Source organism: Phoxinus phoxinus (genome assembly GCF_949152265.1).
Source record: "Phoxinus phoxinus genome assembly, chromosome: 22".
NCBI classification, from domain to species: Eukaryota; Metazoa; Chordata; class Actinopteri; order Cypriniformes; family Leuciscidae; genus Phoxinus; species Phoxinus phoxinus.
Genome location: NC_136897.1, coordinates 4,427,121 through 4,443,901, shown reverse-complemented (window position 1 = coordinate 4,443,901; position 16,781 = coordinate 4,427,121). Strand labels below are relative to the sequence as shown.

Genomic DNA, 16,781 nt, shown 5'->3' with positions numbered 1-16,781 from the left:
GCTAATATTCTGCCAAGACAGAACCAGTGTAAATATATTCATGAAGATCGATTAAAACCGAAAAGGTTTTTAATGATGCATCTGTGTAAGTATGGTAATATCTTTGTTTGTTGTTGACTTTGTGAACTGAGCTTTGTGTGCCTCCCTTTGGACCTTGACTTGAACTGTTGCAAGCCCAGAGTGGACACAAGTTACGTCCAGTGGGAATTTTTTCTTGATCACTGATCAGCAGCAATTTCTGAAGGATCATGTGACACTCAAGACTGAAGTAATGATGCTGAAAATTCTGCTTTGATCACAGGAATAAATTACATTTTACAATATATTTACATAAAAACGTTATTTCAAATTCTAATTATATTCCACATTATTTATTGCTATTTTTTTATTAAATAAATGCAGCCTTGGTGATCTTGAGACTTTTCAAAAACCAGAAAATCCTATTATTCTTCTTTTTTGACCGGTAGTGAATCTGCTTTTGTCTCTGACTGTACTCAAAGGCAATTTGACAATGGTATTAAAAGATATTAAGATGCATAACGATTGTCAATGAACTATTAGCTACGTTATTCAATTAATTATTCAAAAATTAGAAAATCGTGCAAATGTTCGTTTATTTCAGTCATTCAACTTAAAAGGTGAAACTAATATATTACATAGACTCATTACATGCAAAGTGAGATATTTCAAGCCTTTATTTGTTATAATTTTGATGGTTATGGCTTACAGCTTATGAAAACCTTTTCACAATATTCTAATTTTGAATTTGGGGTTTTCATAAGCCATAATCATCAAAATTATAACAAATAAAGGCTTGAAATATCTCACTTTGCATGTAATGAGTCTATATAATATATTAGTTTCACCTTTTAAGTTGAATTACTGAAATAAATGAACATTTGCACGATATTCTAATGTTTCGAGTTTCACCTGTAGAATGTTTGAACATTCCCTACGGAATTTTCTAGAAAATGACATGCTTACTGTGTGATTCTAAAATTAGCTAAATTATAGCAGTGTTCGTGTAATTGCAAAAAGTACACACACACACACACAGATAGTATACCAATGTTTTTTTGATAGTGTAATGTAGCAAATGTCCAAAATAGCATAGTTGATCAATGTAACCAGCAATAATTTACTACTTCACCAGTCAAAGCAAGTTGTTCAAACAAACGCGTTTACTGTTGGTACTTGTTAATATACAGTGGGGGAAAAAAGAGAACAAACTGTGCTCGTGCTCGTGCTGATGTAGCCGGAGGCTGCGGCCACGTCACACTCGTGCGTCACTGTCAGTTTCCAAGCGTCGTCCAGCGAAGGATCAGTAGCTGGAGATCGCGAGCTCTGCTTCTCTGGGAACTGCAGTGTAATTACAGTAAGACTACTTTCCTCGTTATTCAGAAATAATCGGGAAACCGTCGGTAGTTGGAATTCAAAGCAACACGTTTGTGTGTGTGTGTGTGTTTGTTTTGTTAAGTTGGGACCGTGATGGGCTGAATCGTAATTTAGCCGGTTGAGTTTGTTTTTGTGTGACACATGACTGTTTTTTAGCCTACTTTATACAAAGTGTCTTTTAGCTTACTGTATATAAATCTTTTAAGTAATTGCTTTTTGTTAAAACATGTGCATGGATGCATATTATGACAGAAAGCCTAAGTTGAAAATAGTAAAATTTTAGAACGAGTTCCAAAATAGTTTTTTTCTTTTTTGGAAAGTGTTCCATTGTTTTGTTTTGTTTTAATTGGCGACCTATTTTCTTTTTTAATATGTACCTCAGTGGGAGCTTATCATTGGATATGAATAATGTTGCATTTTTTTAACCCATTCTTTTGTGTGTAAAGCATGTTTGACTTTGATTGCAAACAAGGCCACCGGCCAATTTGGCTACTAAATTGTTAAGTTACCGGCCATTCAGAACTTCTACTAGCCAAAAATAAATAAACCAGATAAACTCACAGCTTATATATAGTCTATTATAATAATTTGTATTTGGTACATTAATTTCTTATTCATCAGTACAAAGAACATAAAAAAAAAATTAGGATGTTGGAAAATAATATTGTATTTTCTGTGAGCCAAATGCTTTTAAATCTTCGCTATTGCTTCAATGAAAATGAACAAGCGCACCGTTATTTGTTGGGTAGTGTTCAATTAAAGCAACACCAAAGATACTTTTTTACCTTCAAATAATATTTCCAAAATCGTTTCAGTGGTTCATCAACTCGTAACAGGGTGAACGGCACTTCTGCATTCGCTTTGCGGCCCTCTATCGGCTATAACCACACTATGTAAGTTTGCCAGATCGGGTAGCGGATCTGTAGTTTGAATGAGACGTAAGAAACTACAAATTTGACTTGCTTTACGGCAAGCGTTACGCTGGGTGGAGCATACTCGGCAGGTACATATAAATGAAAGATTTCTAGCAGCCAGGTAGCTTTTGAATTGTCATCATGACGGAGTCTACAACTAAAAAGGAAGGGTATGATGTCGGAGGAGGCGAAGAAAAGAAAACGGGAGCATGATAGAGAGAGAGCTCGAACTAGAGTGAACATTGGACTGGCTTGCACTCGTTGGCGAGAGCTGAAGAAGGAGAGCTGAGGGATGCGAGCTGAGGGAGGAGAGCTGAAGGAGGAGAGCTGAGGGATGAGAGCTGAATGAGGAGAGCTGAAGGAGGAGAGCTGAGGGAGGAGAGCTGAAGGAGGAGAGCTGAGGGAGGAGAGCTGAATGAGGAGAGCTGAAGGAGGAGAGCTGAGGGAGGAGAGCTGAAGGAGGAGAGCTGAAGAAGGAGAGCTGAAGGAGGAGAGCTGAGGGAGGAGAGCTGAAGGAGGAGAGCTGAAGAAGGAGAGCTGAGGGAGGAGAGCTGAGGGAGGAGAGCTGAAGGAGGAGAGCTGAAGAAGGAGAGCTGAGGGAGGAGAGCTGAGGGAGGAGAGCTGAATGAGGAGAGCTGAAGGAGGAGAGCTGAGGGAGGAGAGCTGAGGGAGGAGAGCTGAAGGAGGAGAGCTGAGGGATGAGAGCTGAGGGATGAGAGCTGAAGGAGGAGAGCTGAGGGAGGAGAGCTGAAGGAGGAGAGCTGAGGGATGAGAGCTGAAGGAGGAGAGCTGAGGGAGGAGAGCTGAAGGAGGAGAGCTGAGGGATGAGAGCTGAAGGAGGAGAGCTGAGGGATGAGAGCTGAGGGATGAGAGCTGAGGGAGGAGAGCTGAAGGAGGAGAGCTGAGGGATGAGAGCTGAGGGAGGAGAGCTGAGGGATGAGAGCTGAGGGAGGAGAGCTGAAGGAGGAGAGCTGAAGGAGGAGAGCTGAGGGAGGACAGCTGAGGGAGGAGAGCTGAGGGAGGAGAGCTGAGGGAGGAGAGCTGAGGGAGGAGAGCTGAGGGAGGAGAGCTGAGGGAGGAGAGCTGAAGGAGGAGAGCTGAGGGAGGAGAGCTGAGGGAGGAGAGCTGAAGGAGGAGAGCTGAGGGAGGAGAGCTGAGGGAGGAGAGCTGAAGGAGGAGAGCTGAGGGAGGAGAGCTGAGGGAGGAGAGCTGAAGGAGGAGAGCTGAGGGAGGAGAGCTGAGGGAGGAGAGCTGAAGGAAGAGAGCTGAGGGAGGAGAGCTGAAGGAGAAGAGCTGAAGGAGGAGAGCTGAGGGAGGACAGCTGAGGGAGGAGAGCTGAAGGAGGAGAGCTGAAGGAGGAGAGCTGAGGGAGGACAGCTGAGGGAGGAGAGCTGAAGGAGGAGAGCTGAAGGAGGAGAGCTGAAGGAGGAGAGCTGAAGGAGGAGAGCTGAGGGAGGAGAGCTGAAGGAGGAGAGCTGAAGGAGGAGAGCTGAAGGAGGAGAGCTGAAGGAGGAGAGCTGAGGGAGGAGAGCTGAAGGAGGAGAGCTGAGGGAGGAGAGCTGAAGGAGGAGAGCTGAAGGAGGAGAGCTGAAGGAGGAGAGCTGAGGGAGGAGAGCTGAGGGAGGAGAGCTGAAGGAGGAGAGCTGAAGGAGGAGAGCTGAAGGAGGAGAGCTGAAGGAGGAGAGCTGAGGGAGGAGAGCTGAAGGAGGAGAGCTGAAGGAGGAGAGCTGAGGGAGGAGAGCTGAAGGAGGAGAGCTGAGGGAGGAGAGCTGAGGGAGGAGAGCTGAAGGAGGAGAGCTGAGGGAGGAGAGCTGAGGGAGGAGAGCTGAAGGAGGAGAGCTGAGGGAGGAGAGCTGAAGGAGAAGAGCTGAAGGAGGAGAGCTGAGGGAGGACAGCTGAGGGAGGAGAGCTGAAGGAGGAGAGCTGAAGGAGGAGAGCTGAGGGAGGACAGCTGAGGGAGGAGAGCTGAAAAAGGAGAGCTGAGGGAGGACAGCTGAGGGAGGAGAGCTGAGGGAGGAGAGCTGAAGGAGGAGAGCTGAGGGAGGAGAGCTGAGGGAGGAGAGCTGAAGGAGGAGAGCTGAAGGAGGAGAGCTGAAGGAGGAGAGCTGAAGGAGGAGAGCTGAGGGATGAGAGCTGAGGGATGAGAGCTGAAGGAGGAGAGCTGAGGGATGAGAGCTGAAGGAGGAGAGCTGAAGGAGGAGAGCTGAAGGAGGAGAGCTGAAGGAGGAGAGCTGAGGGAGGACAGCTGAGGGATGAGAGCTGAGGGAGGAGAGCTGAGGGATGAGAGCTGAGGGATGAGAGCTGAGGGATGAGAGCTGAAGGAGGAGAGCTGAAGGAGGAGAGCTGAGGGAGGACAGCTGAGGGAGGACAGCTGAGGGAGGAGAGCTGAGGGAGGAGAGCTGAGGGAGGAGAGCTGAAGGAGGAGAGCTGAGGGAGGAGAGCTGAGGGAGGAGAGCTGAGGGAGGAGAGCTGAGGGAGGAGAGCTGAAGGAGGAGAGCTGAGGGAGGAGAGCTGAAGGAGGAGAGCTGAGGGAGGACAGCTGAGGGAGGAGAGCTGAAGGAGGAGAGCTGAAGGAGGAGAGCTGAGGGAGGACAGCTGAGGGAGGAGAGCTGAAGGAGGAGAGCTGAGGGAGGAGAGCTGAGGGAGGAGAGCTGAAGGAGGAGAGCTGAGGGAGGAGAGCTGAAGGAGGAGAGCTGAGGGAGGAGAGCTGAAGGAGGAGAGCTGAAGGAGGAGAGCTGAGGGATGAGAGCTGAGGGATGAGAGCTGAAGGAGGAGAGCTGAGGGATGAGAGCTGAAGGAGGAGAGCTGAGGGAGGAGAGCTGAAGGAGGAGAGCTGAGGGAGGAGAGCTGAAGGAGGAGAGCTGAAGGAGGAGAGCTGAGGGATGAGAGCTGAAGGAGGAGAGCTGAGGGAGGAGAGCTGAGGGAGGAGAGCTGAGGGAGGAGAGCTGAGGGAGGAGAGCTGAGGGAGGAGAGCTGAGGGAGGAGAGCTGAAGGAGGAGAGCTGAAGGAGGAGAGCTGAGGGATGAGAGCTGAGGGATGAGAGCTGAAGGAGGAGAGCTGAGGGATGAGAGCTGAAGGAGGAGAGCTGAAGGAGGAGAGCTGAGGGATGAGAGCTGAAGGAGGAGAGCTGAAGGAGGAGAGCTGAGGGAGGAGAGCTGAGGGAGGAGAGCTGAGGGAGGAGAGCTGAGGGAGGAGAGCTGAAGGAGGAGAGCTGAGGGAGGAGAGCTGAAGGAGGAGAGCTGAAGGAGGAGAGCTGAGGGATGAGAGCTGAGGGATGAGAGCTGAAGGAGGAGAGCTGAGGGATGAGAGCTGAAGGAGGAGAGCTGAGGGAGGAGAGCTGAAGGAGGAGAGCTGAGGGAGGAGAGCTGAAGGAGGAGAGCTGAAGGAGGAGAGCTGAGGGAGGAGAGCTGAAGGAGGAGAGCTGAAGGAGGAGAGCTGAGGGAGGAGAGCTGAGGGAGGAGAGCTGAGGGAGGAGAGCTGAAGGAGGAGAGCTGAAGGAGGAGAGCTGAAGGAGGAGAGCTGAGGGATGAGAGCTGAAGGAGGAGAGCTGAGGGAGGACAGCTGAAGGAGGAGAGCTGAGGGAGGAGAGCTGAGGGATGAGAGCTGAGGGATGAGAGCTGAGGGAGGAGAGCTGAGGGAGGAGAGCTGAGGGAGGAGAGCTGAGGGAGGACAGCTGAGGGATGAGAGCTGAGAAAGGAGAGCTGAGGGAGGAGAGCTGAGGGAGGAGAGCTGAGGGAGGAGAGCTGAAGGAGGAGAGCTGAGGGAGGAGAGCTGAAGGAGGAGAGCTGAAGGAGGAGAGCTGAAGGAGGAGAGCTGAGGGAGGAGAGCTGAAGGAGGAGAGCTGAGGGAGGAGAGCTGAAGGAGGAGAGCTGAAGGAGGAGAGCTGAGGGAGGAGAGCTGAAGGAGGAGAGCTGAGGGAGGAGAGCTGAAGGAGGAGAGCTGAAGGAGGAGAGCTGAGGGAGGACAGCTGAGGGAGGAGAGCTGAAGGAGGAGAGATGGAGGAGAGCTGAAGGAGGAGAGCTGAGGGAGGAGAGCTGAAGAAGGAGAGCTGAGGGAGGAGAGCTGAGGGAGGAGGACAGCTGAAGGAAGAGAGCTGAAGGAGGAGAGATGGAGGAGAGCTGAGGGAGGAGAGCTGAGGGAGGAGAGCTGAGGGAGGAGAGCTGAAGGAGGAGAGCTGAAGGAAGAGAGCTGAGGGAGGAGAGCTGAGGGAGGACAGCTGAAGGAGGAGAGCTGAAGGAGGAGAGCTGAGGGAGGAGAGCTGAAGGAGGAGAGCTGAAGGAGGAGAGCTGAGGGAGGAGAGCTGAAGGAGGAGAGCTGAAGGAGGAGAGCTGAAGGAGGAGAGCTGAAGGAAGAGAGCTGAGGGAGGAGAGCTGAGGGAGGACAGCTGAGGGAGGAGGACAGCTGAGGGAGGAGAGCTGAGGGAGGAGAGCTGAGGGAGGACAGCTGAGGGAGGAGAGCTGAAGGAGGAGAGATGGAGGAGAGCTGAGGGAGGAGAGCTGAGGGAGGAGAGCTGAAGGAGGAGAGCTGAAGGAAGAGAGCTGAGGGAGGAGAGCTGAAGGAGGAGAGCTGAGGGAGGAGAGCTGAAGGAGGAGAGCTGAAGGAGGAGAGCTGAAGGAGGAGAGCTGAAGGAAGAGAGCTGAGGGAGGAGAGCTGAGGGAGGACAGCTGAAGGAGGAGAGCTGAAGGAGGAGTGCTGAGGGAGGAGAGCTAAAGGAGGAGAGCTAAAGGAGGAGAGCTGAAGGATGAGAGCTGAGGGAGGAGAGCTGAGGGAGGAGAGCTGAAGGAGGAGAGCTGAGGGAGGAGAGCTGAAGGAGGAGAGCTGAGGGAGGAGAGCTGAGGGAGGAGAGCTGAAGGAGGAGAGCTGAAGGAGGAGAGCTGAAGGAGGAGAGCTGAGGGAGGAGAGCTGAAGGAGGAGAGCTGAGGGAGGAGAGCTAAAGGAGGAGAGCTGAGGGAGGAGAGCTGAAGGAAGAGAGCTGAGGGAGGAGAGCTGAGGGAGGAGAGCTGAAGGAGGAGAGCTGAAAGAGGAGAGCTGAGGGAGGAGAGCTGAGGGAGGAGAGCTGAAGGAGGAGAGCTGAAGGAAGAGAGCTGAGGGAGGACAGCTGAAGGAGGAGAGCTGAGGGAGGAGAGCTAAAGGAGGAGAGCTGAAGGATGAGAGCTTTAGGAGGAGAGCTGAAGGAAGAGAGCTGAGGGAGGAGGAGAGCTGAGGGAGGAGAGTTTGAGGGAGGACAGCTGAAGGAGGAGAGCTGAAGGAGGAGAGCTTTAGGAGGAGAGCTGAAGGAGGAGAGCTGAAGGAGGAGAGCTTTAGGAGGAGAGCTGAAGGAGGAGAGCTGAGGGAGGAGGACAGCTGAGGGAGGAGAGCTGAGGGAGGAGAGCTGAAGGAGGAGAGCTGAAGGAGGAGATCTAAAGGAGGAGAGCTAAAGGAGGAGAGCTGAGGGAGGAGGACAGCTGAGGGAGGAGAGCTGAGGGAGGAGAGCTAAAGGAGGAGAGCTGAAGGAGGAGAGCTGAGGGAGGAGAGCTGAGGGAGGAGGACAGCTGAGGGAGGAGAGCTGAGGGAGGAGAGCTGAAGGAGGAGAGCTGAAGGAGGAGAGCTGAGGGAGGAGAGCTAAAGGAGGACAGCTGAGGGAGAAGGACAGCTGAGGGAGGAGAGCTGAGGGAGGAGAGCTGAGGGAGAAGGACAGCTGAGGGAGAAGGACAGCTGAGGGAGGAGAGCTGAGGGAGGAGAGCTGAAGAAGAAGAGCTGAGGGAGGACAGCTGAGGGAGAAGGACAGCTGAGGGAGGAGAGCTGAGGGAGGAGAGCTGAAGGAGGAGAGCTGAAGGAGGAGAGCTGAAGGAGGAGAGCTGAAGGAAGAGAGCTAAAGGAGGAGAGCTTTAGGAGGAGAGCTGAAGGAAGAGAGCTGAAGGAGGAGAGCTGAAGGAGGAGAGCTGAGGGAGGAGAACTGATGGAGGAGAGCTGAAGGAGGAGAGCTGAAGGAGGAGAGCTGAGGGAGGAGAGCTGAGGGAGGAGAGCTGAAGGAGGAGAGCTGAAGGAGGAGAGCTGAAGGAGGAGAGCTGAAGGAGGAGAGCTGAAGGAGGAGAGCTGAGGGAGGAGAGCTGAGGGAGGAGAGCTGAAGGAGGAGAGCTGAAGGAGGAGAGCTGAAGGAGGAGAGCTGAGGGAGGAGAGCTGAAGGAGGAGAGCTGAAGGAGGAGAGCTGAAGGAGGAGAGCTGAAGGAGGAGAGCTGAAGCATCTGCTGTAGAAGTTGCAGTGCGCTTTCAAAAACTGTCCACCTTCCCCAGCTCCACCTGTATAGATCTGCTACGGGTCATTCATATACACTATATTGTACAGCAGCATGTCTTACTCTCACACAGCAGTGTGTCTCATTCATGCGTAATAATCAAGGAACTGTTCTGCCGTACCAGCAGCGCAATGATATTACAAACTTAGTCCCGGTCACGTTGGAAGTTACCGAGCTGGGGACTATTTTCAGGTGCTGCGTAATATCATTGCGCTACTGGTACGGCAGCAGTTACTTGATTATTACGCAGGAATGAGAGTATAATTCCTAGTCATATTGGCCTAGAAAATCGCAACTGAAATCATTTTCTGTCGGTCTTAGTACACAATGTTACTACAGAGGAGTCAAGTTTTAAATAGGAAAAATATCGAAACTCTTTGGTCATTTTTTTTAGAGAGATGCTAACGGTCTAATCAGATTCAATTATCTATGCTAAAAGTGCTACCGCCAGACCCGGAGATCGGCTGAATGGATTCGAAAATGGTAAAACTCAACTGTTTAACTCTAGGGGAGTTGGAAAATGAGCCTATTTCCAAAAAAAGTGGAGTGTTCCTTTAATATCGATTAATGTACGTCAGTACATTGAAATAAAATCAGTGGGATATTTTTGTTGGGCCTTTTATGTGGTCTAGATAATGAAAAGGCTGAGAAACCACACTGATTCCACACAGCTGGTCCTGACAGCAAGGTTAATGTTTTCTGTACACAAGAACGGCATGTTCCAGAACAACTGTATAAGCTGTTATGATGCAATCATGTCAGTCCAAACATGGCTGCAACTGCTTCTCATTTCAAACCTTTCATTTCATTAGCGCACAGCTGTTTGGTGGCTTGTTGAAAACGAGGCTCTGGGTTGATAGTTTTATTTCCAAGAGATTTTCTGTGTCAGGAGTCTTTCTGCTTAACCCTGCTGGCCCTTGTCTTATCATGTGCAAATATATGTTTATAGTGGGCCATAAACCGTTTTAAAACCAGTAGCCCATGTGGTGTATGCATTGCTGATATCAAGCTAATAGACTGATATATGATGTTGGAGTAAATTAATGTTGCAATGTTTAAACATGGGGTGTAAATCTTTTTCAGGTGCAGTGAGACATTCAGAGCTTTAAGCAACTAGAGCTTGAATTCTCTTTTCATTGGTCATTTGAGGACAAGTGTTTTTTTTTGTGTTGTTTTTGGTCATAACCCAGCAGGCTTACATGTGTTTGCAGTGATAAGCCTAATGTTTAAGTTTTGATGAGTCATGATGTTTAGTCTTACTCAGCTGTAAAGATCCACGCAGTATGCTTTTAAACTCACCAAATATTTCATATTTAATATATTGCTGGTAAGCTGAAAGGTAAATTTAGGAAGGAATGGCTCTATTGACCCCTATACTTCCCAATAAGTCCTAATTGAACCAAAAAACGGCAGTAACAGAACACTTCCTTTTGATTCATAAACTTCACTCACATTGTTTCATTGTAGTGAACCTTAATGGGCTAGGCTAGGGAATATATTAGGGCTGTAAACAATTAATCGCGATTAATCTAATCCAAAATAAAAGTTTGTGTTTACATAATATATGTGTGTGTATTGTGTATAATTATTTTGTATATATAAATATACACACATGCATGTATATATTTGAGAAATATTTGCATTTATATACTGCATATATATTTTTATATGATTTATATTATATATAAATAGAACTATTTTATATATAAATAACATTTTTTTCTTAAATATATACATGCATGTGTGTGTATTTATATACAAAATAATTATACACAATACGCACATATATTATGTAAACAAAAACTTTGATTTTGGATTCGATTAATCGCGATTAATCGTTTACAGCCCTAGAATATATGCCCTTAAAGTAAGGGAAGTCTCACAAGATTGATACATTATTGCTATAGACCTCTTGATTAGATTTTATAATCATATTTAGCCACCCATTCTTTGGCACTCACTCATTCTCTAGGATTTTAATTTCTATTTAAGCAATTTAATATTGAAATAATTATGTAATAATTATGAAAGTCTTAATGGCCTCTTATTCTTCAAGACTTTTATTTTGACACATATGATGTTTTGCCCCATCTGCTTACAGAACTGACTGTGTTTGTTTGCATAATTGGATGTCTTTGACCCATTTCGTGTCTTGCACTCTCTACTAGTAAACTTTAGTCATGGTAGATGCCATACTGAATATTACAAGGATAAAAACGAGTTTGTGAGGGACACACAGACTTTACAATGGCATGCACTGCATAAAGAAAAGATATTTCATTAGTTGAACATCTGGTACAAAAAAATTACATATGGTTGCAGCCATATACTGCCTGCCTTCAAAGATTGATCAGATGAAGGTATCTCAGGAGACGGGATGTGACACGATGATTGAATTTGGATGTGCCTTGTTGCCTTCATGCCTCCTGTAGAGCTTTCAGACACCACCATGGTGCTATTAGCCAAGTTAAACCAGCAGGTGCTCTGGACTATTGTAATGCTCTCTGGGCAGGCCTCCCAGCTTGCACTGTCAAACCTCTGCAACGGATCCAGAACGCTGCAGCTAGACTGGTCTTTAACGAGCCGAAGAGACGGACACCACATCTCTCTTCATAAACTTGCACTGGTTGCCAATTGCCGCTCACATCAAATTCAAGTCACTGATGTTTGCCTACAGAACAACCACTGGCTCTGCTCCCTTTTACCTAAACTCATTACTCCAGATTTGTGTGCCCTCCAGAAGCTTGCGTTCTGCAAGTGAACGTCGACTCGTGGTGCCATCATTTCAAAAAGACACAAAATCACTTTCACGGACCTTCACCTGGACTGTTCCCTGCTGGTGGAATGACCTGCCGAACTCAACCCGAGCTGCTGAGTCCGTAGCCATTTTCAAGAAACGACTGAAGACGCATCTTTTTCGGCAACAATACTAACACTTTATATTTCTTTTCTGGTCTATATCTTTGTTTTTTAGAGTTAGACTAAACTGGGAAGGGTCAGAGGACTTGCAAATTGTTGTTTAAAGGGATAGTTCACTTTAAAATTAAAATTCTGTCATCATTTACTCACCCTCAAGTTGTTTCAAACCTGTATTAATTTATTTCTTCTGCTGAACACAAAGAAAGATATTTTGAAGAATGTCAGTAACCAAACAGTAGTCTGTACCCATTGACTTCCATAGTAGGGAAAAAAATACTATGGAAGTCAATGGGTACAGACTACTGTTTGGTTACCGACATTCTTCAAAATATCTTTCTTTGTGTTCAGCAGAAGAAATAAATTAATACAGGTTTGAAACAACTTGAGGGTGAGTAAATGATGACAGAATTTTTATTTTAAAGTGAACTATCCCTTTAACTGCTTCTATTGCTCTCATCTGTAAGTTGCTTTGGATAAAAGCGTCTGCTAAATGATTAAATGTAATGTAAATGTAGGTGTTACATCAGGGAGATATCCAAAATGTGGAGTGTAACGTGTTGCAGGGCCCTTCAGGACAGGTTTGAGAGAGAATCACTGACGTAGAGCGGTGGTTTTCAGTCCTGGTCTTGGCTTCCCAATGCTCTATTCAAGCATTTTATCTTACCACTAAGAGTTCTCCTAAATGGCAGTAAAAGTTCTTAAATAAGAATAGGTTCTTAAAACCAATTCACAAAGCTGCTGAGACCAACTTTTACTAAGGAATACAGAAGTCTTAGGTTAAGAGAAAGGGTAAGGTTGATCAGGGGTGCATAAACGATATCATTTTTATTTTTGGGTGACCTATCCCTTTAAGTACATTCTATATCAAATACATTTCAATCAATATTTTTTTGTTTGTCTATCAGCACCATTTTTGAAGTGCATATGTATAAATGCGTAAGGTAAAGTGAAAAAGTAAAAGCTCCTTCAATCCATTATGAGCCTTTTACTGTGGATTCATCATAACAGATAAACCAGAGCTTTTAAACTGTGTCATTGCACTTTGACAGTCTTTCTCTCTTTTCTCAGAAAGTGCAATGCAGCACCTAAAGCATTGCCAAGGTCTTGCTTCGGTCTTCCTTATCAGGAGTCAAAGGTAATTATGCCATTTCATATAAACCTTTGTTCCTTATCATTTATGTCAAGGCCAGATTCTCTTTCTTTCTCAGAAAGTAGGAGACTTAAGAATAATGATGTTTGTTATTATGAAATGGATGCATTAACTTCTCTTAACTCTCAGTTCTAGGATTTCAAAGAGCATTGGCCCATCATTGTCTGTGTGGGATGCACACCTTTCTTCCCGCTGGAGGAGCACTGGTGGCCATGGAAGGCAGAGATACTTCAGTGACAGGGTGCCGAAGCTTAGATTTGCTCTGGCGGGGCTGCTGGCGGGTACCGGAGCGGTTTTAGCATACAGGCTCCACCAAGGCAAGGTGAGACATGTTCCCCATTTTAAAAAAATGAAAAATATCTACAGATATAACAAGGGGAAAGATTTTAAAGAAGGATATCTACAGCAGCTGACTGATGCATATATAAATCTATTGTGTCACATAATGAATGAAAGCAAGTTACAAACCTTTGCACTCAGGGTGGGTCAAGTGTTCAAAAATGAACAAAATAGGTGACAGGAAGGAATGCTTTATTTGAGATGGTGAGATGACACTGATGGCGCTACTGTTGACCAAAGGCTTGCCACGTTTTCTCAAGTATAATTTAAGCAACTAATAAATAAATAAAAATCTAATTAATTTATCGACTAAAGGTCTGTTATGGTAAGAAGTGTGTACAAATACAAAGTCATTACTTATACCTGAGAATGAGGGAGAAGAAGAATCATGTTTTGCAAATATATCTTGTGGAACTTAAACATGTTAAATATGTTACATGACAATAAGTGCACTTTTAAATATATTAAAATAAAAAGGCACGTCATGTTCCCTTTAAAGATTGTGTGCAAATGAGGATGTCAAAACGAACTGCAAATTCAAATGCTGTCAATCATTACTAAAGTCTCAGATCAGAGAGTTTGACATAAAAGACCATTTACTGTCTTTCCATCAGATCTCCCTGGGCTCATATCACACAATCTGACAAGCATCATTTGGGACAAATAAAGGAACAATTATCAAATAAAATTGCACAGTGTTCCTTTGGCTTTAGTTGTCATTGAGTAATTGTTTTTTTATTGTGTCTATTTTTGTTCAGGTTGAGTGGGCAGCTTCCTCGGCACAGTTACCAGTAACGCAGACTTCAGCTTTTCCTGTGTACACCCTAGAAGAAGTCACAAAGCATTGCTCCCTTGACAATGGCGTGTGGGTCACCTATAAAGGGGAAGTTTACGATATTACTGCATTTGTAGCCATGCACCCTGGTGGCGACAAAATACTTCTGGCTGCAGGTGGATCTCTGGAGCCTTACTGGGCGTTATATGCCGTTCACGAGCAAGACCATGTTCTTGAAATCCTCTCAGAGTATAAAATTGGTGTTCTTAATACAGAGAGTATCAAGAAGCAAGAGAGCGTCAACGCTTTAGACCCTTACTCTGCCGAGCCGACACGTCACCCTGCCCTTCAGATCAACAGTCTGAAACCCTTCAATGCCGAACCACCTTCTTCAATACTCTCTGATAACTACATCACCCCCTCGGTCATATTCTTTAAGCGAAATCATCTTCCAGTGCCCAGGGTGGATCCTGAAACCTACAGGTTGGAGATTGAGGGTCTCCCTGGTGGAGTAGCATCACTTACACTAAATGAGCTGAAGTCTTGTTTTCCAAAACACACAATTACAGCAACGCTTCAGTGTGCTGGGAACCGTCGGTCTGAGATGAACACAGTCAAGCAAGTCAAAGGACTCAATTGGGGAATTGCTGCGATAAGCAATGCTACGTGGTCAGGCGCACTCCTGCGAGATGTACTGGTGCACTATGGATTTGGACCAGAGGTAGCAGCAAAGGCTCAACATGTCCAGTTCGAAGGGTTGGACAAGGATGTGACCGGTACAGCGTATGGCGCATCTATTCCACTGAACAAAGCTGTGAGTGAAGAAGGTGACGTTCTTCTTGCGTATGAGATGAACGGGGAGGATCTTCCGCCTGATCATGGCTACCCTGTCCGTGCGGTTGTACCTGGAATTGTTGGAGCCCGCAATGTCAAATGGTTGGGGAAAATTGTTGTGAGTGAAGAGGAGAGCAAGAGTCACTGGCAGCAGAATGATTACAAAGGCTTTTCTCCGGGTACCGACTGGGACACTGTGGACTTTAAATCAGCACCAGCCATACAGGAGCTCCCCATACAGTCAGCAATCACTCATCCAGCAGAGGGAACCTCAGTAGACGCTAATGATGGGGAGATGACTGTAAAAGGCTATGCATGGAGTGGAGGAGGAAGAGAAGTTGTCAGAGTAGATGTTTCAATAGATGGTGGGAAGACGTGGCATGTAGCCAAACTTCGCACTGGCGATAAGGGACAACAAGCTCCTCCTCCTCCACCTGGAAAAGCCTGGGCTTGGAAGCTATGGGAGATTGACGTCCCACTACCTCATAGTGCTCAGGAGCTGGAGATTGTATGCAAAGCAGTGGACAGTAGTTACAACATGCAGCCAGATACTGTTCCCCCTATCTGGAACTTACGGGGAGTGCTTAGCAATGCGTGGCATCGAGTAAAGGTAAAAGTGAATGAGGATTTGTAAGACCAAAAATTAAGTTTGTAGCTGTTTGAGTTTGTGGGTAAATCCTAAAATACTGAATACTTGGGACAGACTGATTATTCCAAACTTGTTTATCATTTGTCATTCATTGCTATCACCAAATTCTGAAATCATACAGTATATGACGTGAAGACCACATTTATAATCTTAGTTTTTTGTAAGTGCTTAACAAGCAAGGATTTCATGTCCAGGCTCCTTACCGAATGTCACTCTTGACCAGTGTTGGGGAAAGTTACTTTTAAAAGTAATGCATTATTTAGTTACTTTTTTGGAAAAGTAATGCGTTACGTTACTTTTTTCCCCACCTGGGCTGGGCTTGTTTTTTTATAACACAAAAGTTCTATTTTTTGGAAAATGTAAAGACCCTTTCACACCAAAAGTGAAATAATAATCCTCAGGCTGAAGGAAATGTGTACAGTAGAGGAAATTTCTATTTCTCTATAGTCACTTTTGCTTATTTAACTGAATCATTGAAGGTCAGAAGCAAGTACATTGGTCAATAAAGTGAGATTAAATGCATAAAAATGTATGTTTTATTTAACATATTTAGTTATTGGAGGCTTGCATAGTATTCTGATTCTGAATTTCACAGATTTTATTAATTTTGAGGAATATTGAATATTTTTTTGTGTGTGCTCACATTTACTCTAGAACTACAATAAACACACACACACACAGCCTCTGCACTTTGATTTGTCTCATCATGAGGACAGGAGAGCTGTCAGTCAATAAATGGGAAAACAAAGTATCTTGCGTAACTTATTTGAAAAAGTAACTCAGATATTTTGTTGTAAATTTTAAAAGTAATGCGTTACTTTTGCGACAATTGTGCGACAGTTATTATTCAGTTCAAGGCACTTATTCATTTCAATGGTATCCGTAAACAGTGATTGACTGTTGCACAATGATAATGTGAAGGCTGTAATGTCATTGGTTATCAAGGCACACGTGATCCAAGTTAACCGTTACGCTTTTGGTAGAGCCACTGGCCCTCGTATCTCCCAATAATAAGACCGTCTCTGCTTGAAAGCTACCAAGGTTTGGATCAGTAAACCTTTAAGTTTGATCAGGGTTGGAGCTAAACTCTAGTGGATCCTCGAAGGCCAGAGTTGAGAACGCCTGCTCTAAAGTTTGATGACTATTGAACTAAATCTACCAGTTTAGGGATCTGATCTGGAATGTTCTTAAAAGATAATTCCTTTAATTCGGAATTCTACCCATTCAATTCCACCTATTGCAATACAATATTGTCACTCTCTATAGCAGGGATAGGCAACTCCGGTCCTGGAGGGCAACTGTCCTGCAGAGTTTAGCTCTATCTAGTAACATTGATTGCCTTGTTGAGGTGTTTAATTAGGGTTGGAGCTAAACTCTGCAGGACAGTGGCCCTCCAGGACCAGAGTTGCCTATCCCTGCTCCTATAGCAACGCTCTCCCACATATTAAGCTATTGTAACTGCGCTTATTTCTGCCGTTGGTATAAGTAGCAGTGGGTGGAATAGACAAGAATTGTAGTTTTCTTGCTGACA

At 45.7% G+C, this 16,781-nt stretch overlaps 1 protein-coding gene across 1 annotated transcript; it reads left to right on the top strand.

Moving 5' to 3' along the window:
- Positions 1 to 1,257: 1,257 nt before the first annotated feature.
- Positions 1,258 to 16,404, top strand: suox (sulfite oxidase). Its single transcript, XM_079598470.1, has 4 exons — positions 1,258 to 1,375; positions 12,572 to 12,638; positions 12,783 to 12,975; positions 13,751 to 16,404. The coding sequence occupies exons 2-4, from the start codon at positions 12,580 to 12,582 to the stop codon at positions 15,233 to 15,235; spliced, it is 1,737 nt and encodes a 578-aa protein (XP_079454596.1). The 5' UTR covers positions 1,258 to 1,375; positions 12,572 to 12,579; the 3' UTR covers positions 15,236 to 16,404.
- The last annotated feature ends 377 nt before the right edge of the window (positions 16,405 to 16,781 follow it).